The 25,503-nt window shown below is 32.4% G+C and overlaps 1 protein-coding gene across 2 annotated transcripts in view; it reads right to left on the bottom strand.

The window, feature by feature from the left end:
- The window catches only part of LOC127716465 (protein furry homolog), a 631,222-nt gene that overhangs the window by 586,019 nt on the left and 19,700 nt on the right, over positions 1 to 25,503 (bottom strand). For both annotated transcript variants that reach the window (XM_052222678.1, XM_052222679.1), the window contains exons 2-8: positions 22,964 to 23,034; positions 20,830 to 21,026; positions 18,917 to 18,970; positions 13,545 to 13,672; positions 11,902 to 11,932; positions 10,298 to 10,348; positions 2,261 to 2,340 (exon numbers count right to left, since the gene is read on the bottom strand). In XM_052222678.1, coding sequence (XP_052078638.1) covers positions 2,261 to 2,340; positions 10,298 to 10,348; positions 11,902 to 11,932; positions 13,545 to 13,672; positions 18,917 to 18,970; positions 20,830 to 21,026; positions 22,964 to 22,985 — 563 coding nt within the window. In that variant the 5' untranslated portion in view covers positions 22,986 to 23,034. The remainder of the gene's footprint in view (positions 1 to 2,260; positions 2,341 to 10,297; positions 10,349 to 11,901; positions 11,933 to 13,544; positions 13,673 to 18,916; positions 18,971 to 20,829; positions 21,027 to 22,963; positions 23,035 to 25,503) is intronic.

Genomic DNA, 25,503 nt, shown 5'->3' with positions numbered 1-25,503 from the left:
TTGTTTTCAAAAAAAATTCCACAGGAGGTAGAATCTTAACCTGCTTATTATTTCAACCCCATTCAGATTTGACCTTTAACCTGCTGATATCATTTCAACCCCATTCAGATTTGCTCTAACTGCTTTAATTCTTTAGATATAAGCCAAAAACTGTATTTTACCCCTATGTTCTATTTTAAGCAAAAGCAGTCATTTTTGTTGATTAATCAAATCCCCAGATACAATTTTTAACTTGACTCTATAAAGGAACATTCAGGTAAAGTTTGACAGACGCAAAGTGATGACAAAAGCTCTCATTGCCTTGTAAGCCAGATGAGCTAATAAAAGTATGATACATTTAATAATGACAATTTTTAGAATCTGATCTAAAAAATAAAGGCTTTAAGACAAGTGAAGTACAATGTATTAACTCAGGCTTGATGACAGGATTCAATTATGATATCAATAAATTGTTTTCATAAGGGAGATTTGTCAATTTTTTTTAACAATAAAACTGTTATCACAGAGATATGTCTCGCCTTTTTGTAATTTTGATCATGCAAATGTTGAAATTAAAATAGCAATACTTTAACATGTAAGTTATGCAAATATTCAAAGTCGATGAACCATGACTGAAGGTATATGGCTAAACAATCTCCATGGAATGAGATGTGAAAAATGCTAATACAACTGCATACCAAAATACCATTGACTTATTATAAGTCCTTCCCTTTAAACAAACCTAAACACAAACATTAACTTGTAAACTATGTAAAAGTTTCAAAGTCAATGAACCATGATCAGGGGTGGGGCTATATAATCTCCATGGAAACGATACTTGCAAATGCCAATAAATTTGCATACCAAATATCATTGACTTAACATTAGCAGTTCATCTTAAACTGATCTAATCACAAACGAATACATGTAAACTAGCAAAAGTTTCAAAGTAAATAGACCATGACTGAGGGGGTGGGGCCAAATATTCTCCATGGAAATGAGATGTGCTAATGCTTATACAACTGAACACCAATTAACATTGGCCTAACACTAATGGTTCCCCTTGAACTGACCTAATCACAAACTAATACATGTAAACTTAGGAAAATTTTCAAAGTCTATAGACCATGACTAAGGGGGCGGAGCCAAATAATCTCCATGGAAATGAGATATGCCAATGCTTATACAACTGCATACCAAATATCATTGACCTACCACTAGTGGTTCCCCATAAATTGACCTAATCACAAACTAATACATGTTAACTATGAAAAGTTTCAAAGTCAATAGACCTTGACTGAGGGGGCGGGGCCAAATAATCTCCATGGTAATGAGATGTGCCAATGCTAATACAACTGCATACCAAATATCAGTGACCTACCACTAGTGGTTCACCATGAACTAGACCTTATCACAAACTAATACATTGTTGACGCTGCCGACGCTAATGCCGGAAACAGCATACCTATGTCTCGCTTTTTGACTCTGTCAAGACGAGACCAAAAATAGGCAAATTTCAGGAAAAATTTCGTAATTTTTTATTGTTCTATAACCCATGGAAACATATCATTTTAAAACTAAATTAAAATGTTTTACTGAAATACATATAATCAACAGTAAGTTTGTCAAGTTTAAAAATTTTAAAGATACATTAAATCTTTCAACAAATCTGCCACATAAATGTACGTTTCCAGAGAATTCCCGAGAGGAATGTGCTTGTAAATTTTGCATTAGAATTTTGACAGACACATAAATACTTAGAAATGATAATAAGGTAAATTGGTATGCCAAAAAACAAGGAAAAGACTTATAATAGAGACTGAATAACTCTTCTTAAGATAAGACTTCAAAATTCATACATAATTTTTATTTCATTGTTCTTTTGGAAGACAAATATGGTTTTGATATTCAACTTTTCATATACTTTTTACCTGAAAACAGGTTATACAATGTGATGCAGCAGTTTATGTTTTGTAATGAATGTTTGTTTTAAGTATATCTAGAAAAAATAAGTAACTTTCATTAAATCATCCCCTTGAATATTCAGGAAATATTTGCAACTAAGCATTAAACACACAACAATCAATTAATCCTTTATCTATATGAGGAAGAATGAGTTTTTAAGTTTATTTTTCAAAAGTAGACATTATAGATTAGAATTTAGATATTTTTCACTGGTCCATTGATTTTTTACATCTTGGAAGGTGACATTTCCTATAGTAATATTGTTTCCCTTACTCAACACATTCATAATCATGTCAAATAGTACATATTATCTTACTTGTCTCTATATTTGAAATGTTTGAATGACTGAGCAATTACATGTTGAACCAAATCATCATGTCCTGGATGGAAGTTTAACTGAAAATAAAATATTAAACAATTTTAACAATAATAAATGTGTGGTAAAATCCATATGAGGCAACAACCCAACAAATCAATAAAAAACCAAATCACATCAAAATCAGAAATTCAGTATAGTAATATAATCATGACATATCATATCGATAAATTTTTTGGCTTCTAATTATTTTGCTCAGTTAACAGTTTTTCAGAACAAATACATCTATTTTTCAAAGGCAGATATAACATCATGTAAAATCTTATAACTATCTTATAATAAGTGATCCCAGTGAAAAAAAAGGTTTTAAAAAAAATTACCAGAGTCTGATTTTTTCACCAGTTTTCTTTTTACAGCAAAGCCTTTCAATGTTTTTTTATGATATGAGAATCAAGCTTTGTAAAAGTCCAATTCACCAGAAATGTGTTAAAATTTATCAAAGATTCAAATGGCAGGGGTGGGCAGTTTGATTCTTAAAACATATATAGAGAATGGTCTATACTGAACATTTAAATATATGGAAATATAAATTGTAAGTGTGGGGAATCATCTTTAAACAATTCCATAATCGATGGTGCACAACCTCATAGGTTTACAAACCCTCTGAAATTCCAAAGATCTAGATTAAAAACAAAAATTGTTACATTTTCAAAATTTTTGGCAAAAAAATCACTAAGTTCTCCAGTCTAAAAATGGGAAAAAATTATTTAAACAATTCCATAAAAGCAAGTGCACATTGCAACTAATTTTTACAGTTTGTTCTTATGTTGTGCTGTAACACCACTGTCCCAGGTTAGGGGGAGGGTTGAGTTGAGGGCTGCTAACAATATCATGGTTTACATGGGTATAGGTACCAGCATATACATTCGGCTCTATATACTCTGTTGACTGGGTAATTGTGTTGACCAGATTTTAATTAGGGTTTGTTTGACTTGAACTTGGTATCGGAAGGCTGTTTTGTTGGGCTGTTCTCTTGAATTCAAAATTTTCATTCTTTAAGGCATCTAATTGTCTTCTTAATTGTGTGAGCTCATCACTATCAGAATTGGTTGATCTTGAAATTAAAGCGCTATCTTTTCGACTTTGAGTTGGAACAAGGAATGGATTAGAGTTATTCTCAATTTCTTGACTTATAGCAGGTACGTTGATAGCATGATCCATGGTACGAGGATTTTCATCAGTCAAATGAGTTATCTCCCTTTCTCCTTCATTAATTGAAGTAGGCAATATATTTGGATACTTATTTATTGTCTCCCCATGATTGAATTCAGGGATATTAAACCTTGCATTACAATAATCAGGAGAGTTTCTAGGTTCCCCTGAAAAATGGGCCTCCATATTTCCAGATGATATGGCATGGTTGGGAATGGCTAAACTACTTGGTGGGTTTATTCCAGATCTCCTTCCTCTTCCCCTTCCTAAAGACATTGATCCCGTAGACATACTAGGTTGTCTATTTCTCAAATTATACATCTTACTTTTGACTGCTAAATGGAATCAAGAGTTTAAATTTACCAATCAACTTGGATTAAATTTTATCCTTGTTAATCTTGTGCTTTTTTTTTTTTAGATTTATTCAACTTAGATGACTTTTATCCTTGTTGAAATTGATAAAGAATTTCCTATGCCTTACTTTTAAAACACAATTTGGATTATGAATCTATCCTTACTTTGTGAAATAGACTATATACATTACAAATTTGAAATAGACAATAGACGTTCAACTTTGACCTTAATGAAATATAACTACAACTTAGATTTATATTTATCCTTGTTGTAAAACTTATTTTGTGAAATGTACTATTTAATTTACAACTTTGAAATAAACTATAAATTTTACAACTGGACCCTATTGAAAAATTATGGTTTAATATTCAACTTGGATTCAGATTTTATTCTTGTTAAAATAGACTCCTAAATTTAAAACTCAACTTGGATTAAAGTTTATCCTTGTTGAATATGGTATTCAATATTAATCTAGCTCAACTTGGATTTTATTTTATCCTTGTTGAAATTTGACTTAAATTTTTTATCTTTTAACATTCAAGTTAGATTAGAATTTATCTTTGTTGATGTATACCCCTTAACTATTTTATTTCAACTTGGATTCATATTTATCCTTGTTGATATATATTCAAATTTAATAATTATAACCTTTTCAACTTGGATTAAAATTTATCCTTGTTGACATAGATTTTGTTTAACTATATTATTTCTTTTCAACTTGGATTTATATTTATCCTTGTTGATATATATTTAAACTCAATAAATATTTTCCTTCAACTTGGATTAGAATTTATCCTTGTTGAATACAAAATTAATGAAATATATACTATAAGCTTAATTAATCTCACCAACTTTTCTTTCACCTTTTGTTGAAGTGTCCTTTTTTATTATGTTCATTTTTTTTTTAAAGTGTAAACAAATATGGACAGTAACAATTTTAAAATATTTTTACTTATCAATTGCGTGCCTAATAAAATATTCACGTAGATTCTTAAAATTTTCTTTAAAAAGAAAACTAAATCCGCTGCCACCAGTGTAAAGATTGTTCTCAGTCTTTCTTGCAATACTTTTAGTCTCTAGATATTTATTCTATTCAATAGTTGAAATACCTTTGCCAGGTTTTCTAAATAAAATAACAACTAAACTACTATTGGAAGAAATAGAAATTATTATTATAACTATAAATTGCTACTAAGAATGAAAGTACAATATGTTTAACGGTTTTCTGTGATTTTTGTGCGTGAAGTATTTACCTATTAAGTTTCTGTAAAGATGAGTTCTAATTCGTTTTGCTAGTCGGAAAATCCCCTTTTTTTAATACTTAGCACGCCTTATCCTTGCGTGTAAGAAAATTCCATTCAGTGCACCTCTAGAAGAAGCATTTGTATGTATTTCCAATAGGGTCCTATGTTAAACTAAGTCCCCCGCTGGCGGCCATCTTGGATGATGCATCGGCTTCAAAGTAACAACACTTGGTCATCACCTCATAAGGAGCATTCATGCCATATTTGGTTTCATTCCATTCAGTGGTTCTCTAAAAGAAGACATTTGTATGTATTTCCCATAGGGTCCTATGTTAAACTTAGTCCCCCGCTGGCGGCCATCTTGGATGATGGATTGGCTTCAAAGTAACAACACTTGGTAAGAACCTCATAAGGCGCATTCATGCAATATTTGGTTTCATTCCATTCAGTGGTTCTCTAAAAGAAGACATTTGTATGTATTTCCCATAGGGTCCTATGTTAAACTAAGTCCCCCGCTGGCGGCCATCTTGGATGATGCATCGGCTTCAAAGTAACAACACTTGGTCAGCACCTCATAAGGAACATTCAGGCCATGTTTGGTTTCATTCCATTCAGTGGTTCTTTAAAAGAAGACATTTGTATGTATTTCCCATAGGGTCCTATGTTAAACTAAGTCCCCCGCTGGCGGCCATCTTGGATGATTGATCGGCTTCAAAGTAACAACACTTGGTCAGAACCTCATAAGGAACATTCAGGCCATGTTTGGTTTCATTCCATTCAGTGGTTCTTTAAAAGTAGACATTTGTATGTATTTCCCATAGGGTCCTATGTTAAACTAAGTCCCCCGCTGGCGGCCATTTTGGATTATGGATCGGCTTCAAAGTAACAACACTTGGTCAGAACCTCATAAGGAACATTCATATCATGTTTAGTTTCATTCCATTCAGTGGTTCTCTAAAAGAAGACATTTGTATGTATTTCCCATAGGGTCCTATGTTAAACTAAGTCCCCCGCTGGCGGCCATCTTGGATGATCGATCGGCTTCAAAGTAACAACACTTGGTCAGCACCTCATAAGAAACATTCATGCCATGTTTGGTTTCATTCCATTCAGTGCTTCTCTAAAAGAGAACATTTGTATGCATTTCCCCATAGGGTCATATGTTAAACTAAGTCCCCCGAAGGCGGCCATCTTGGATGATGGATCGGCTTTAAAGTAACAACACTTGGTCAGAACCTCATAAGGCGCATTCATGCAATATTTGGTTTCATTCCATTCAGTGGTTCTCTAAAAGAAGACATTTGTATGTATTTCCCATAGGGTCCTATGTTAAACTAAGTCCCCCGCTGGCGGCCATCTTGGATGATGCATCGGCTTCAAAGTAACAACACTTGGTCAGCACCTCATAAGGAACATTCAGGCCATGTTTGGTTTCATTCCATTCAGTGGTTCTTTAAAAGAAGACATTTGTATGTATTTCCCATAGGGTCCTATGTTAAACTAAGTCCCCCACTGGCGGCCATCTTGGATGATTGATCGGCTTCAAAGTAACAACACTTGGTCAGAACCTCATAAGGAACATTCAGGCCATGTTTGGTTTCATTCCATTCAGTGGTTCTTTAAAAGTAGACATTTGTATGTATTTCCCATAGGGTCCTATGTTAAACTAAGTCCCCCGCTGGCGGCCATTTTGGATTATGGATCGCTTCAAAGTAACAACACTTGGTCAGAACCTCATAAGGAACATTCATATCATGTTTAGTTTCATTCCATTCAGTGGTTCTCTAAAAGAAGACATTTGTATGTATTTCCCATAGGGTCCTATGTTAAACTAAGTCCCCCGCTGGCGGCCATCTTGGATGATGGATCGGCTTCAAAGTAACAACACTTGGTCAGCACCTCATAAGAAACATTCATGCCATGTTTGGTTTCATTCCTTTCAGTGCTTCTCTAAAAGAAAACATTTGTATGCATTTCCCCATAGGGTCATATGTTAAACTAAGTCCCCCGAAGGTGTCCATCTTGGATGATGGATCGGCTTTAAAGTAACAACACTTGGTCAGCACCTCATAAGAAACATTCATGCCATGTTTGGTTTCATTCCATTCAGTGGTTCTCTAGAAGAAGTTCAAAATGTAAAAAGTTAACGACGACGACGGATGACGACGACGACGACGGACGACGGACGCCAAGTGATGAGAAAAGCTCACTTGGCCCTTCGGGCCAGGTGAGCTAAAAAAATGGCATTGAAGAGCAATAACTCCAATAAGGAGTAGTCTGATGATTTCAGCCATGTTCTCTTATGTAGATCTGGTCTTGCTAATCATGTTTCCTTATAAAAATTCTCTGTATCTATTATTATTTTCAAAATAATAAACAAAAAAATGGAAAAAAATTGATAAAATTTGATATCCAAGGGCAATAACTCCTATAAGAAGTCGTCTGACAGTTTTGCCATAAATGGACAGAGGCAGATCTCAACATTCTCAGCATTTCTGGCAAGTCAGATTTTCTCTATTCATAGTGGTTTTCAAGATAATAGACAAAACTTGCATTTTACCCCTATGTTCTATTTTTAGCCATGTCTGCCATCTTGATTGACAGGCGGAGTCATTGGACACATTTTTTAAACTAGATACCCCAATGATGATTGAAACCAAGTTTGGTTAAATTTGGCCCAGTGGTTTCAGAGGAGAAGATTTTTGTGTTAAGTTAACGGAAGATGACGACTACGAAGGACGCCAAGTGATGTGAAAAGCTCACTTGACAGTAAATTAGTCATTTAAGGGCGATAACTCCTATAAGTCTTCGTCTTGACAGTTTTCACTTAAATTGGCCCAGTAGTTTCAGAGAAGAATTTTGTAAAAGTTAACGAACGACAACAATGGGCGATGACAGACTCCTGACGATAAAGGTCGCCAAGTTATGAGAACAGCTCACTTGGCCCTATGGTCCTGCATGACCATAGTAACCCAAGTGTTTATTGACAGCATTGTACTATTCAAAGGATAAAGTGAAATCACAGATACACTAACATGGGTTTCTGAAAAGTAGACTTTTAACACAAAATTTAACTAAAGGAAATGTAGGTCATTGTGAATAAATGCATTTTTATATACAGTAGACTCCGACAAATCGGATACCCAAAATGTCAGCAAAAATATCCCATTACCCGATATATTCAATTAGACGATGAATGTATATTCATTGAATATTCTGCAATAATGAGTAGACCTAATCCTGATATGTTACTAGGCCTGACCACTGCTCTATATAAGGGCTGGAGTGATTTTTATTAGTCACATCACCACGATGTTTGTGTAAAAAATTATCAGCTGGTTATGATCGGTTATGTAATGCTCATATTTGTTTTCAGCTTTTAAATCCTATATTTATTAAAGTAAATCAAATGTCCTGAAATATTTATGTGAATAAATATCTACCATCCATAGTTTGTGTCTTTATTTGTTTTGTAAACGAACTAATATCCATTATTTACATTTATCACAGTAAGATAATTTAGCTATAAATAGATCAAAGCATGTTCTGTGTAGTCTCTAAACTAAAATCATATTTGTTATATATTTTATTTCTTTAAATAATCAAATTTAAATTTATGAAGATAATCATGATTAATAAAATATTATTGCATCAAGTATAAGTTTTCTGAAGACTGTTTATGTTTAGGTCATGGTTCTCGATGCTTCTTCACATTTTGTAAACAAAACAAAATGGCGTCCATGACATGTGGTCATGCACATGTTTCAAAAGTTTATCTGACAAAAGTCAGATTTCTCTTGTCAAAAGGGATTTATATGTATATTGCAATAAATTATTCAGAAGGAGGTACATTCAGTTTAAATTATATTTCTGATTCTGTGAGCACTTAGAGTTTTAACAAAATTCTTCCAACGTACTGCTCTTGTATATTTTATAAATAAATTCAAACCATTTGAATTTAAAGGGCATCTAATTCACATTAAAAAGGAAGACAATGAAAAAAGACAACAATTTATTAAGAAATAGTTCCTTTATATTTTTTATATTTAGTAAAAACTAAATTTTTTTGTCTGCAAGATTATAATTTCGTAACTTCCGGGTCCATTTCCTGTCAGAAAAACATTGAAAATATCCGATGGTCCATTGTTTTGAACAAAACTTCCAGAATATTCTTAACCTAATTGCCGATATATTCTTATATCCGATCTTGATCATTCTATAACTTGTCATTGTGTAAACTATATAACAAATATCAAGTCAATATCTTAAAGCATGACAAAATGTGTGTAAAAGCTGATTATTTAAGTAAATTTTCTAAGTCCAAGGACCATAACTCTGCACAAAATCATCAGACTGGAACAAAATTCGAACTAGATCTGTAACTTTACATGATAAAACTATAAACCAATTATCAAATCAATATCTTCAAGCATGACGAAAAAAAGTGTGGAAAACTGATTATTTGAGTGAATCTTCTAAGTCCAAGGACCATAACTCTGCACAAAATCATCAGACCAGAACAAAATTTGAACTTGATCTGTAACTTGTCATGATAAAACTATATACCAATTATAAAATCAATATCTCCAAGCATGACGAAAAAAAGTGCGGAAAACTGATTATTTGAGTAAATTTTCTAAGTCCAAGGACCATAACTCTGCATAAAATCATCAGACCGGAATAAAATTCAAACTTGATCTGTAACTGGTCATGATAAAACAATACACCAAATATCAAATCAATATCTTCAAGCATTAAGAAAAAAAGTGTGGAAAACTGAATTGCCAGACTGATGGTTGGACAGACAGACGGAGTGCAAACCTAAAGTCCCCTTCGACTTCGTCGGTAGGAGACTAATTAACATTAACATATAGGGAAGGGTTTAATGTTTTGAAATAATATTACAATAGCCGATATATTCGTTTAGCCGATATCAGATTAGGTGGAGTCTACTGTACAAAATAACTGTATTAGTGAAATATCAGTCACATTTTAACTTAAAAATATATAGGTGATTGTAGTAATGAAATGTCCTTGATATATTTTACCATCAGTTTCTAAATCATGGATCTGAACATAACAATAACCATATTGAGTTTGATGGACAGACAAGTATTAATCTGTATGCCCTAGCTACATTATGTCAAAATAAAATAGTGTTAATTTGCAAGGGAATAAATAAAAAATAACAACCTTTTTTACATTTAATAACATAATTGAAACATACCTTGGCTAGAACTTCTATCAGTACTAAGCAGTAAATGAATTCAACAGCTAACTGTAAAGAAACATTTCTTCATTCAATGCTGTATATAACATATAGAATACATTGATGTCATATAAAACCACTTCTATGAAAAATGCATAGATTTTGGTCGATTTTCAAGTTGTTTTTGGACCCAACAGTTTTAAGTGCATACAAGTACCCATTAAATATTTAACTATGGTATTTGTCTATATCAACATTAACTCTTTAGTAAATATCTATTTTGCATTTTCATTAACTTGATATTTCCCATTCCTTACAGTGTCAAAATAATGCATTTCTATTTGAGGATTGAGAGGGAGTGGTGGATTTTATCTTTTGTATCATTCCATTTTTGAAGGAATTTATCTCTGTTAATATTCCTTTGTAAGCCCTTTCAGTTTAAGCTTTGCACACACCTATCAACTATTTCAACACAAAAATAACATATTTTCATAATACTCCAATTGTTAAGCCAAAACAGAGCACACCACCTCCTTTGAAGGTGATCAGACAAAAAAACTAAAATTCTACCAAGGTAACAGACATAAGGTTGGAAAACATTATCTTTTCTGTGAAAGGCAAAATAAGGCCAGGCTTTTTTAATTTGTTGGTTTACAGATTTTTTTATGTGAACAAGTCGGGTTGGTCGTTTGGGGAAGAAAAAAACACAAGAATTCCAAACATCATCAGCTGTTTTAAATATACAATGCATGTCATCATCAGTATAAGTTTGTAAAAATTGGGTATGTGTTTAATCATGCTAAGATAATGCATTTAAATAGTTCAATGCAGCTACACAGATATTTTTATTTATATTTCAGGGATAATGTATTTATTAGGGTTGGTGGGAATAAAAAAAAAAACATGAAATGTAAATTTTAAGTTTTTTTTTGAAAATCTGAAAAATTGGGTTGGCAGATCTGCATGATCTGTTAACCAACAAATTAAAAAACCCTTGCCTTATTCATGATAAACACATAGAGGAGAAAGTCAATATGCAAGCTTTGAATTCAACACACAGAGGAGAAAGTCAATAAAAACACCTATGGGAAAAAGTCAGTATCAACCCCTAGAGGAGACAAGGTCAACCCCTAGAGGAAAAGTCAATAGCAACCCCTAGAGGAGAAAATCAATATCAACCCCAAGAGGAGAAAGTCAATATCAACCCCTAGAGGAGAAAGTCAATATCAACCCCTAGAGGAGAAAGTCAATATCAACCCCTAGAGGAAAAGTCAATATCAACCCCTAGAGGAGAAAGTCAATATCAACCCCTAGAGGAAAAGTCAAAAGCAACCCCTAGAGGAGAAATTCAATATCAGCCCCTAGAGGAGAAAGTCAATATCAACCACTAGAGGAGAAAGTCGATATCAACCCCTAGAGGAGAAAGTCAATATTAGCACTCTGAGGAGAAAATCAATATCAATACCCAGAGTAGAAAGTCAATATCAACCCCTAGAGGGGAAAGTAAATAGCAACACATATGTTTTACTCTTCGTCTAAACCTTCTTTTGGTTTGTTTTTTCTACTACTGTTTTTAATAATTTCAAAGTGTGTTCATGTTTGATAGTTTTTTAAAAACTTACATCTCTCCTTTCTAGCAGAAAATCTTTACTTCTGTAAAATTAACAATAAATGTATGATATATTTATCAATTATGGACTTTTGACGAGGTCAATACATTATATATGGACCTGTTCAGATAATATTGATCGTGGACGAGGTCTGAGTGTCAATATAATCTAACAGGTCCATATATAACGTATTGACTGAGTGAAAGTCCTTAATTTATATATTACATATAAAAAGTGCATTATGGAAATGGACTTCAATGTCCTTTCTGTGTATTTTACATTGTATTTTGCAAGATTTTTAATATTGACTGTCAATATAAATATAAATAGAAACATAGCATCCATATTGTTAAAAATAGAAACAAGGCTTCAGGTACATGGAATACCTTTAAATCATGTGATCTTAATAACCAATGAAAAAAGAAAAATGCTACACCATATGTAATATAATATTGTATTGTCTATATAGTTATGTTAAAAACATTCATACCAACTTGTCTTGCTACGATTTAAAATGTGTTACTATTAAATTTTCTATTCCATTTTTCTTTTGATCATGTTCATGCAGTCATAAGAAACAACTTTTTTGAAATTATAATGTTAAGGAAATTATTGAACCAATGCATGAATATATACTTAACTATGCACAATTTTTTTACATTTATTATGAATACATGACATATAATGGACAAAAATTATTTCATTCAGTTAATGCTTTGATTGCTATCTAACTTTTGTGTTTTATGGCCAAAGTTTACCCAACGTGACCTTACTAAACAGCAACACAAAATCGTGAGCACATAAAAAAGAAGTGAGATGAAAGACATACAATAGAGCGATGTTTTGTTTTTTTTATAATTTCCATGCATTTCTTTTTGTTAATTAAAAAGTTGTTCATTGATTTGGTGTTTTAAATTTTTTCTATCAGAATCAATTAACACTATCTGACTTCCATGTTTGTTTACATTTCTTTCATCACATTTTTTCCATCACAGTTGTGCTGTGCAGTTGTGGATGTACTAACGAGAGGTCTCGTGATAATATAATTCAATCTTTTTGTTAGAAATTAGTGCTTTGCAATACTTTTCTTTAATTTTTGAAAATCATATTCTTTTACACATCAACTTATGAATATGATGGGTCTTTTTCCTGACCTTTACTAAAGCTTTTTTGAATAATTCTTTGTTTGCTAAATCAAAGCCAATATTGCTTTAAGTGAGATGTTTAACTGTTATCTATCAATTAATATTTTCTCTTAAAATGCTGCAGATGTGATTTGTATGGTCACTTTTTTACTTTTGGCACCCTAAACAATCTGAACTTTTGTTCGTCTCTGGTGGATAGTTGTTTCATTGACAATAATACCTCATCTCCTTTTTTTTCAATAACACATCAGAATGAAGATATAAAATGTAACAAAGTTTTGAAGCTGTTCAGCCTAAACATTTACAAAATTTATAAAAATTTTACTTAAAAATTAACTTTGATTTTGCCATTTAAATAACTGAATTGTCTGTCTTCTTATGTTTCTAGCATTCACTGTTTTAGACCTTTTTTTCACCTGAGCCTTGGACATACATGTACATACACTGTTTTAAACCTATCCTTTATCCTTCGCCTGCCTTATTAAACTTTTCATATTGTTTTAAACCTACCCTTTACTTTTATGCCTTTGTCGAACACCACCGTCATCAATTAACATCTGTCTATCAAACCAAAGAAATAAACTCCTCAGCAACGAAGGTAATGTTTGTTCTGCAACACTGCCTAACGCATTCAGTAACTGAAAATAAATAAAAAATGTTAATGACAGATATATGATCACTTTGACTACATTATTTCTTTTGATGGAAGGTTGATTAATTTTGATGCAAATTTTAGAATTTTTCTTATCAGAAATGAAAAGTTACAGTGAGATCTTCAACATAAAGCAAAAACACTTTCACCTCACTGCAAGTTCAAGACAACAAAGATTCAGTTCATAAATCTGATGCTCTTTTCTACATGGTTCAACACCATTTACTGTTATCTTTGACAAAACTATTTTAGAAATTGACATTTTACATGGGTTCATTATTTCTCATCAGATTTTACGGTCTTTATCTTGTTGATATTTGTTTTGGGCAACAACTGAGCCCTTAGTTAGTTCAGTCAAATCATTACTGAATACTGTTGTCTCCTAGCACAAAAAAAATGCTGTCTTAGTACAGTGAAACATTATTACAAACTATCAAAAAGAACAAAGTTTCCTAGAAATGTTAAAACACGGTTTTATTAAAATTTATGATACAACTAGAAGGCCAAAAGGGCATGAATCACACACTTTGGATAATTAAAAGTATTGATATTCATTTGCCCATTCAAATCATTAACTTTCAAATATTCAGCATATTGACATTTAACTAAAATCAAGGCCAAAAATTCCTTTTTCTCTTCTATGCCGGGATTACATGACTTATTTACATAATAAGAGTGCACAGGCTGAATCGTTTTGCCTGAATTATTGACCATGATTGAATTTTTTATTAAAAGTCTTCAAGATCACAGTATTAATACCCTTAACATATGAACATAAAATCAGGTCAAGGTCAGGTGAATCAAATCTGATCAGTATAATCATTCTGTACATCAAATATAGTTGACTTATTGCTTATAGTATCTTAGAAACAGACCTAAGAAAGAAAACATAATGTTTACCACTGATTCATTAAATGAGGTCACAGTCAGGTGAGCAGATTTCTTTACCAACATGTACACCTAACAATCATTCCATACACCAAATATAGTTGACTTATAGCTTACAGCATCTAAAAAAAGAGGCTGCAAAGAGCTTGTATCGCTCACCTGGATCTATGTGCATCTTCAACAATTGGCCACTCACCAACGTAATAGACTAGAATATAATTAATTACCAAAATATCTTTTTATTGATCCTGTATTGCTGATGATTTTTGCTGTTAACAGTTTCTCACAATCTATTACCTATATAGATTTTGCTCAAAATGCAAAAAAAAGGAATAAAAATCATCATTTACAAGGTTAACTCCTTAAGGAGTCATCCAATGGTTTGGTCGCATTGGCATTTTTGTAGATCTTGTACAGCAGATAATTTTTGCTGTTCACAGTTTCTACTTTTGACTATCATAGTTTGCCAAATTCTTAAAAGTAGTCTAAAATTGTGATTTTAGGCCAATAACTTATCCAAAGGTTTCAGTTACAAGGCATTTTTGGAGATCTTGTTTTGCTGAACATTGTTTTATGTTTGGAGTTTCTACCTTATTGTTATAGTTTTCTAGATAATTGGCAAAAACACAAAAATTAATCAAATTCATTTAAGGCACTCCTATAATTGGGTCATTCAATTGCTTTTAATCACCATGGCATTTTTGTAGAATTTGTATGGCTGATCATTTTTGCTGCTTACAGTTTCTACATATCTATTATAATTGCCATAATCATGTTTTCATCCCACATGGGATGGTATTGAAATGTGACCTATAATAAACCAATTTGTCCCATCATTGATGATCTAAGGACAGTTAATCATTATGTGGTTGTCGAAATTTCTTACATCAGAGTATGTACTAAAATAAAGGAATTCAATTTCAATATCCTTCAAAGGATCTATATTAAGCTACTGTGGATTCATTTATTTTCGTGGTTATCAATTTTCGTGGATTGAGGAAAACTTACATTTTCGTTGATACTTGAATTCGTGGTTTGCCGATTTCTGTGTACAAAGCCTATAGACAATGTGTAATTCGTTGAACATATGAATTCGTGGTTTAACTGTACCCATGAAACCCACGAAAATTGGTACCCAACGAATAATAATGAATCCACAGTATGTTAACAAAAGTGTCCAATATATAATCCCAGTTTGTCCCACCCTCTATGCTAAATGTAATGATTTTTTAATAGGGTTGGAAAGAAACTGGGATTTAAAATAAGAAAGTGTCTTACATATATTCCAGTTTCGTCCCAGCCTATGGAAATTAGTTATATTTAACATAGAGTTGGTAAACGTAAAGGCAGGTTTGACTGTATATAGATAAGAGTCTTATATTAGTCTCACTTGAAACAAATGAAATAAAATAGTGGAAAAGAACTGGTACCATATAGGTAATGGTTTCAATTCCTTATTATACATAAGGGAATAAAAATTAAGATAGAAAAAATATTAACGTGGTGGGACGGTACTGGTAAATATAGGTAACATTTCAATCCTGTGGTAAGGATTGGGGGAAAAAATGTGAGACAAAATTGGTACCATATGGGGAGATTTATCACTCTTGGAATAATAATTGAAATAGAGGGGGGAAAAGAGTGGGACAAAACTTGTACCATAAAGGTTACATTTTCAGTCCTTGGAGTATGTTAAAAAATAAACTGTTATCACAGAGATATGTCTCGCCTTTTTGTAATTTTGATAATGCAAATGTTGAAATTAAAATAGCAATACTTTAACATGTAAGTTATGCAAATATTCAAAGTCGATGAACCATGACTGAAGGTACATGGCTAAACAATCTCCATGGAATGAGATGTGCCAATGCTAATACAACTGCATACCAAATACCATTGACTTATTATAAGTCATTCCCTTTAAACAAACCTGTAAACACAAACATTAACTTGTAAACTATGTAAAAGTTTCAAAGTCAATGAACCATGATCAGGGGTGGGGCTATATAATCTCCATGGAAACGATACTTGCAAATCATGCAAATGCCAATAAATTTGCATACCAAATATCACTGACTTAACATTAGCAGTTCATCTTAAACTGATCTAATCACAAACTAATACATGTAAACTAAGCAAAAGTTTCAAAGTAAATAGACCATGACTGAGGGGGCGGAGCCAAATAATCTTCATGGAAATGAGATATGCCAATGCTTATACAACTGCATACCAAATATCATTGACCTACCACTAGTGGTTCCCCATAAATTGACCTAATCACAAACTAATACATGTAAACTATGAAAAGTTTCAAAGTCAATAGACCTTGACTGAGGGGGCAGGGCCAAATAATCTCCATGGTAATGAGATGTGCCAATGCTAATACAACTGCATACCAAATATCATTGACCTATCACTAGTGGTTCACCATGAACTAGACCTAATCACAAACTAATACATTGTTGACCCCCCTGCCGCCGTCTGGGCCAAATAATCTCCATGGTAATGAGATGTGCCAATGCTAATACAACTGCATACCAAATATCATTGACCTATCACTAGTGGTTCACCATGAACTAGACCTAATCACAAACTAATACATTGTTGTCGCCGACGACAGAAACAGCATACCTATGTCTCGCTTTTTGACTCCGTCAAAGCGAGACAAAAACTAAAACAAGTAAGAAAAAAACTGATACCAAAAAAGTAAATTCTTCATTCCTAGGAATGAAATTACAATAACTGAAATAAAATAGTAGGGGGAAAATAAAATATGTTTTATCACAAGGTTATACGCAAGTCAATTTGCAAAAATGAAGTGGTGGGACCAATCTGGTACTGTAAAAGATATATTTTCAACAACGGGCCTTATATAATAAACTGTTGACACAGAGATATGTTTCGCTTTTTGTAATTTTGATAGTATGATGCGAATGTTGAAATTCAAATGGCAATATTTAAACATGTAAACTATACAAAACATTCAAAATCAATGAACCATGACTAAAGGTGCAGGGCAAAATCAACTCCATGGAAATGAGAAATGCCAATGCTTATAAAACTGCATACCATTTATCATTCACTTATCATAAGTGGTTCCATTTAAACTACGGTAACCTAAACACAAACTTTAACTTGTAAACTATGCAAAAGTTTCAAAGTCAATGAATCATAACGATGTGTTGGGGCCATATAATCAACATTGAAATGAGACTTGCAAATGCTTATACAACTGCTTACCATATATCATTGACCTAACATTAGAGGTGAATCATAAACTTATATATAATCACAAACTATAACATGTTAACTATGCAAAACATTCAAAGTCAATAGACCATGACTCAGGGGAATGAGAAGCAAAATAATCTCCATGGAAATGAGATGTGCTAATGCTATACATCTGCATACCAAATATCCTTGACCTACCATTAATGATTCCCCTTAAACTGACCTAATCACAATCTTGTACATGTAAACTAAGAAAAATAGAACATGACTGAGGGGGCAGTGCTGAATAATGTCCATGGAAATTAGATCTGGCAATGCTAATACAACTGCTTATCAAATATTATTGACCTATCACTAATGGGTCTCCTTAAACTAACCTAATCATAAACTAATAAATTGTTGACACCGCCGCTGGAAACAGCTCGCCTAAGTCTTACTTTTTCAACTCAGTCAAAGCGAGAAAAAAATGAAAATATGTGGGACAATTGGTAAGGATTATGGGAAATCCTTGATTATTGTCAAATAGACAAAACTGGTATCATATTATATAAGTGATATATCAAAATCTAGATTGTAATTTAGATAATGAAAAATGAAAAATATTTTTTATCAGTAGGTGGGATTTTAACGTATAAATGGCCATCACAATATATACCAAATCATTATATGAAGAGAAAGGAGAAACTTACATAATTTTTTTTGGTAATGTAATTTTGTATGCATTTTTCTAATATTTGTAGACATGCTTTAATCTGATGGCCATACTGTGACCTATAAATGTTAATATCAACATCAGTTGAACTCATGTGGATACTGTAAATTCAGAAATTATTGCAAATAATGTAGCTCTGTATGTATCGCAATAAAAAGAACTTGTATTCTGAATTCGATATATATATATATCTGTATGCAGATTTCACATTTTTGTCCATTCTTCAAAAGTTGCAAAAATAAATGCACACAATAATTTCAGAATTTTACATGTACAGTAGTTGCCTCAATGGCAATCATACCACATCTTTCTTTCTTTTCCCTTTTTTTAATCAAATGGGTAAATGTATTTTAAACACAGTGATATCCATCAAACAACATTTTCTTTCTTTTAAATTACCTGATCAAACTGTGGATCTTCTCCTCTCTGTAAAGATTTTGTCAATGATTTTTCCTGCAAGGCAAATTAAACACTAACATTTTTACTGCTTAAAACAATTCTAAGCTAAACATGAATGATATAAAATATAGCTGAAAAAAGGTGAAAAATATTTGGTACTACATTTGTTCATGTATATTACAAAATGGTTATTGAACTAAAATTGAGTAATATTGTCCCTGTCAGTTTATCATATTGCACTTGCAAGCTTATGCAATATGATATACTAATCGGGACAATTCCTCAATACTAGTGCAATCAGAGGCGGATTTATGGAGCTGCATATATGGTTAATCCAGACTTTTTACCGGTTCCACTCCAAACTTTGTCTAGGTTTTGGGGCCCACAGGCCCCCCTTTTTCAAAATCCTGGATCCGCATCAGGCAATTGCCATAACATATCCCCTATTTTCCAATGGAAGTATAATTATAATAAACACTGTCTTAAAATTTTAAAAAAACTGTACAGAGAAATAACCCATATTTATTATTATTTAATTCCATTAAAAAATTATGCACTACTGTAGTTTTACGTATTTTGTTTTGTAGATAGAAAAAAAGAGATTTTGGTGACCCTATCTTCCTTTTATTTTCTGAAAAAAAATTATAGTTAAAATTTGTAAAGGGTTCCACAGAACCCTGTGTCTGGCCTGGGATTGCTGCTGTAAGTGTAAAAGTGCAATGTTGACTGTATTAAGAGTCCATTTATCAGTAAAATACATAATTTTAAAATAAAATCAATTTTTTTTGTATAGACGCTATTTCTTGATCTTGACGATTAGCTCCTGTCCAAGTTTCATAACAATCCATGAAGGTTTACAAATTTATCATGTCAAAAAAAAGTAGTCACAGACTGCCTGTAAAAACAAAAAAAACATAATAATATTATATTTATACCATATATACTGTAGTGCAGATAAGGTAAAAATGCAAAGTGAGACTAAGTTAGGTTCCTAGTATCTTATAATAAACAAGAATGTGTCCATAGTACACGGATGCCCCACTCGCACTATCATTTTCTATGTTCAATGGACCATGAAATTGGGGTCAAAACTCTAATTTGGCATTAAAATTAGAAAGATCATATCATAGGGAACATGTGTACTAAGTATCAAGTTGACGAACGGACGGAGGAACGGACGGACGGACGAACGGCCACACAGACCGAAAAACATAATGCCCCTCTACTATCGTAGGTGGGGCATAAAACTATTCTAGTATTGGAAGCCAGGGGTCCCAGCATTTATCTGCCATGTGAAAAGGATTATTTTTTTTAAATGTATTTTTTCTAGCATTAGTAAATATTAATTTTTGAGTCCTGTAAAATTTACTTGATTTTTACGAAGTTTTGTCAGGTCTATTAAGTTTTTTATCTTATCATTTCCTGTGTTTCCTAAATTTTCAAATAAAATGATATCCATGTTTAATGGATTAGTTATTTGTGTTTGGTAATACAGTCGAACCTTGTTGTGTCAAACTGGATTGTGTCGAAAACTCGAATGAGTCGAAGTAATTTCTCAGTCCCGGTAAAATTCCGGTTTGATCAATGCATAATTACCTCTGATGAGTCGATCTCAGTTGATTCGAATACTCGGTTAAGTTGAGTAAACTTTATAGTCCCGTCAATGTAAAATTAATGTAAATTGACCCTGATGTCTCGATGTTCGAAAGTAAGAATTTTCGAAAGATGCAGACCTAATGATAAAAATTCAAATCGGATGTATTTCTTATGTAACTTATCATTTTCAAAGGAGATTAAAGCTGAGTAAACATACTTGTTTGTATAACAGTTAAAATTACATGTTTATGGTGACAGGTAATTAACACCTAAAATAGCATTTTAATTCAACATGTTAAATGCATTATTATTCTTACCAATGGTTCTCCTAAGACCTGTTCTATCTTTTTCTCAGCAACTGTGCAGAATTCTAAAAATAATGTCTGAAGTATGTACTCTCCTGGCTTTTTGTTAAATTCTTCATTTCTGTTACCATGATTACTATTATCATGCCTCCACGGAAACCTGATGACAGCAGCAGTGTCAATGTCTTTCTCCATATTTTCTACTATACCTATAGATGCACAATAATGAAAATGTACATTTTATTTCATTTGAACCTTGATGACAGCAGCAGTGTCTTTCTTCATACTTTATAATATATTCATATATACTTAAACAAGGACATCTATGTAACATGTAAACTATTGGGAGATAGTATTGTAAAGATCAAGCTCAGCCTGTTAAAGTATTAAGCAAGTTTCAAGCACATCGCATACAGCAATACCATGAACAGTGCAGAAAAACTTCTTTTTCAACAAAAATCAGTGCAACATTTTATTTATATTTCAATATGTATCTTTGTCATTTGATCTCCTTATTTATATATATATAGATATATATATATATAAAACGTCTATATATATATATATGAACCAGAGTTTCCAAGGAGCCTGAATTGGCAATTGCTCTTATTAGATGTTCACTAACTACTAAAGTTTTACATCATTTAAAGGAAAATTTATCTGGCAACCAAAATGCTTATTTATAAGAAAAATTTTATGGACTAATTTATTTTGAGGAAGATTTCTATAGATTTTAATACACTCTACACGAAAGTTTACCTAATTCAAAGGTTTTTATTCAAAGGAATTTATCAATTAAATGGAATTTAGACGGTTCTTTACTGAGTTTGGCCATAAACTGTGATTTATAACAATAAAGGAACAAGTCTGCTATTAAAGGGGCACAATTGGTGCCCAAAGGAATACCTACAATCTGTCGATAAACTTTTTTGCCGAAATGACATAAAGGATGTCAAAGATAAAACTGAGTGCTTTAATCATCTCATCACACCTCCAGTAAGTATATCTAGCATATTCACCTTTCTCATTAGAGAAAAAGGCTTTATATGAGTTGCAGAAAATAAGTTTGCGACCAGATTTATCAAACAACCATTTAATTAGATAGGAAAACTTTTGTTTGATAAGATTGCATGGAAGTGTAGTATAAAGAGTGGAAGAGTCAAAACTGTCTGAGTGTCAACCAAATCAAAAGGACCATCAAAAGCACGTAATTTATCTAAAACATCCAAAGAATTTTTTACACATTATACTGTTTTGATACCTTAAGGGCTTCAATAATCTATGACATAGCACATTTTACTGTTGTGTAACCTTAAAGTCTTCAATTATCTGTGACATCACACATTTTTCTTTTCCTTGATCATAAAGGCTCAACTTAAGGGCTTCAATCATCTGTGACATAGCACATTTTACTGTCCTCTGACCTTAATTTTCAATAATCTGTGATGTAGCACATTTACTGTTTCTTAATCTATAGGGCAATAACTATAATTTGATTGCTCCACAAGTTCAGTCACATTGATCTTTTGAAGAAATTTTATTGTTTATTTTTTTTTTTTGCTGTAAAAATTGCTCTCTATCAACATGATCAATAAAAGTTTTAAAGATAAAAGTAAGAAATGCTAAAATTTGTCAAATATTGATATTTAATGACAAGAAATCCTAGGCTATGCAGAGTATATTGGAGGTCTCAGTTATATAAGCATTTTTGTATATCTTATATTGTGGATCATTTTTGCTTTTTATCTATATATGACAGTCAAAAGAGAATCCTTCTAATTAAATCTGATTTGATTTTGATTTTTTGTGTTTTTTACGCCACTTTTAAGCACCGCTTTTGGGCTATTTCGTGGCGGCCAGTTTTTATTGGTGGAGGAAGCCGGAGTGCCCGGAGAAAACCACTGACCTTCGATAGGAAAACTGACAATCCTAGTCAATTAAGATTGGAGTCGAGTGCACCCGCACGAGCGGGGTTGGAACTCACAACCTCAGTGTTGACTGGCTAGTGATTACAGTAGTAACTACTTTGACCACTCGGCCACAGAGGCCCCCTAATTAAATCTGTACACAGCACGGAAGTTTTAAAAATATTAGATGGTCCATGCTCTACCTCCCATACAAAGTAAGTTTTCCCTGTGTATATTACCTTTCTCTTCTTTTGAAGCCATCTGTCTGTGGGTCCAAAATACCTTCCTCTGCTATGTATCTTTCATATTTCTATGCAAATAAACAATAAAATAATTTACATGTGTGCATATAATATTGTTTTTTTTTAATATTCAATTATCCTTTATAGTTGGTTAAGAGCTCATCACAGTTTTATATGCTATGGTCATTATTGTGTTCATATACATGTATGCTGACTTTTAATAAGATTTACTTTCTAAATAAAAATGACACTTAATAAATTGTGTGCGTCCAAAACCCTTTTTTGGATTGACCATGATAATAAATTGCTTCGCTGAGCGCAGCTAGATACGACCGCAGATGTCCAAACCCTGAAATGTTGGGGCCAAAATGGACACAATATTCAAGCTTGATACAGGTTTGAATTTGGATTGTAATTAAATATTTGACACATAATAGGTTTCTGCCACAGAATAACTGTAGTCAAAGAACTTAAAAATTGGTTATATGATTTGAATTTATATTCAATTTTTTGCTTTTGTGCAATACACTATGCTATTGCAAATTGACCCCCTCCCCCCCCCCCCCCCTAAATAAAATTTACCCCCATTTTTTGGCTTTTGTGCAATACACTATCCTGTTGAAAATTAACCCCCAAAAAAAATATTTGAAGAAATTTTCTTTTTAATTTCTGAAATCTGAAATGAGGAAAAATAGTCCTCCCCCTCCAAAAAAAAATCTTATTTACCCCCCCCCCCCCCTTTTTTCACCTCCCCCTTTCCCTTATTCCAAAAAAAAATCATTCCCTCAAGATATAGTCATAATCTCAATTCAAATTTTAATAAAATTTGCAACCATAATTACCCTTTTAAATACATCATACAAGTCTTAAAATATAAAATGACATACATAGTCATGGCTAAAATTAATATTAATTAATAGTAACTTTTAAAAATAAATTGACAGCTAATCACCTCAAGACAATCATCATTTCTTAATACATAATTTACAAGCAGTGTAAGGGAGGTAATCAAACATTGTTGTTTTAAATATGGATTGGATTACCTCCCTTAGACTGCTTAAAATTGTCTTAATTGTCCTTTAACCAGAAAAAAAAATTGTTTTTCCCCCTTTTTTGCCTCTATTTCCTAAATGGTTTGAGCCATAACCCCACATAGTCAATCTTAACCATCCCTTTGTTGTATGGAAACTTGTGGTATAATTTCAGAGAGATCCATACACCGTTCCACAAGTTATTGTCTGAAAACTACAAAAATGCTTATTTGGGCCCCTTTTTGGCCTCTAATTCCTAAACAGTTGGGACCATAACCCCCAAAATCAATCCCAATCTTCCTTTAGTGGTTATAAACCTTGTGTTAAAATTTTTTTGATTTCTATCTACTTATACTAAAGTTATTATCCGGAAACCATCTGTCTTCGGACGACGCTGACCTAGACGACAACGACGGCGACGACAACGTGATACCAATATACGATCAAAAAATTTTTAATTTTTGCAGTCGTATAAAAACTATTCAATCCCAAACATTGAAAGCCAAGGATATAATATATATGGATATGTAACATGTGTAGTGACATAAAGAGCTAAAATACCAGAAAGGACCTATAAAAATAGCCAAATTAATCTTTTTAAGGGTCAACTTTGCCTGATGGATTGGAACCTTAGTTTCTCAATAATTCCTCAATTTATCAGAAGGGAACTTTAGAATAGTAGGTTATGTATGATGTCACTACCAAAGCAGAAACTACTATCTGATAATACTTAATGGTAAGATAGTATCTACACGTACTACAAATATAGAGACGAGTAGTTCCAAGGAGACTAAATCACTAATTAATGAAGCAAAAATATCTCATATTAATATTTACAAAAATTTCGGATGCAAAATTGATTTACAAAACTCAGTTTTCAAGACTTTAGCTGGATAGAGGAAATGAAGACTCTAGCTGGCTCCTAAGATTGCTTCAACTGGCAACAACATATTATAGCAGCTGGCGATTTTTCTGTCTCCAACTCTTTTTATAGAAATACTAGTTATATTTCTTTATTAGCAGTCAGTTTGGTACAATTTCTTCAAGATAAGCTAAAAAAACATTGCTGATGTATTATTGGCTTGCAAGTCAGTAATTCAACTCCTTTGAATCCATATTCATCATGTTCATGCAACCTTTAATTTGACCTGAAGTGGATGGGTTGCGCATGTTCAGCATTCATTTAAAAGAAAAGTGAAACAAGGGAGACACCAGTAATAACCATTTCGTTAACTGATCCTGCCCATAAAATTTGTTCTTTTAAAAGTCAAATGATTACAAACATATTTTTAATATATAAGTAACATGAATCAAACAGACCTAGAAAAATCTTCATTATACAATTGCACATGCATTTCGATTCATTTTTACAAAATGTATTTATGTTTATATCCAGTTACATGACAGTGGGCATTCTTAGGATGTCATTCCAATGGCTTATTAGATGGGGACTAGTCTAAAATACGCCCAATATGCTGACACATAATAACGAGTCCATGCATTGTT

This window comes from Mytilus californianus, unplaced genomic scaffold, assembly GCF_021869535.1.
Source record: "Mytilus californianus isolate M0D057914Y unplaced genomic scaffold, xbMytCali1.0.p SCAF_9, whole genome shotgun sequence".
NCBI lineage: Eukaryota > Metazoa > Mollusca > Bivalvia > Mytilida > Mytilidae > Mytilus > Mytilus californianus.
Note: the sequence above shows the minus strand (reverse complement) of the source record. Positions and strands in the feature narration are given on the sequence as shown.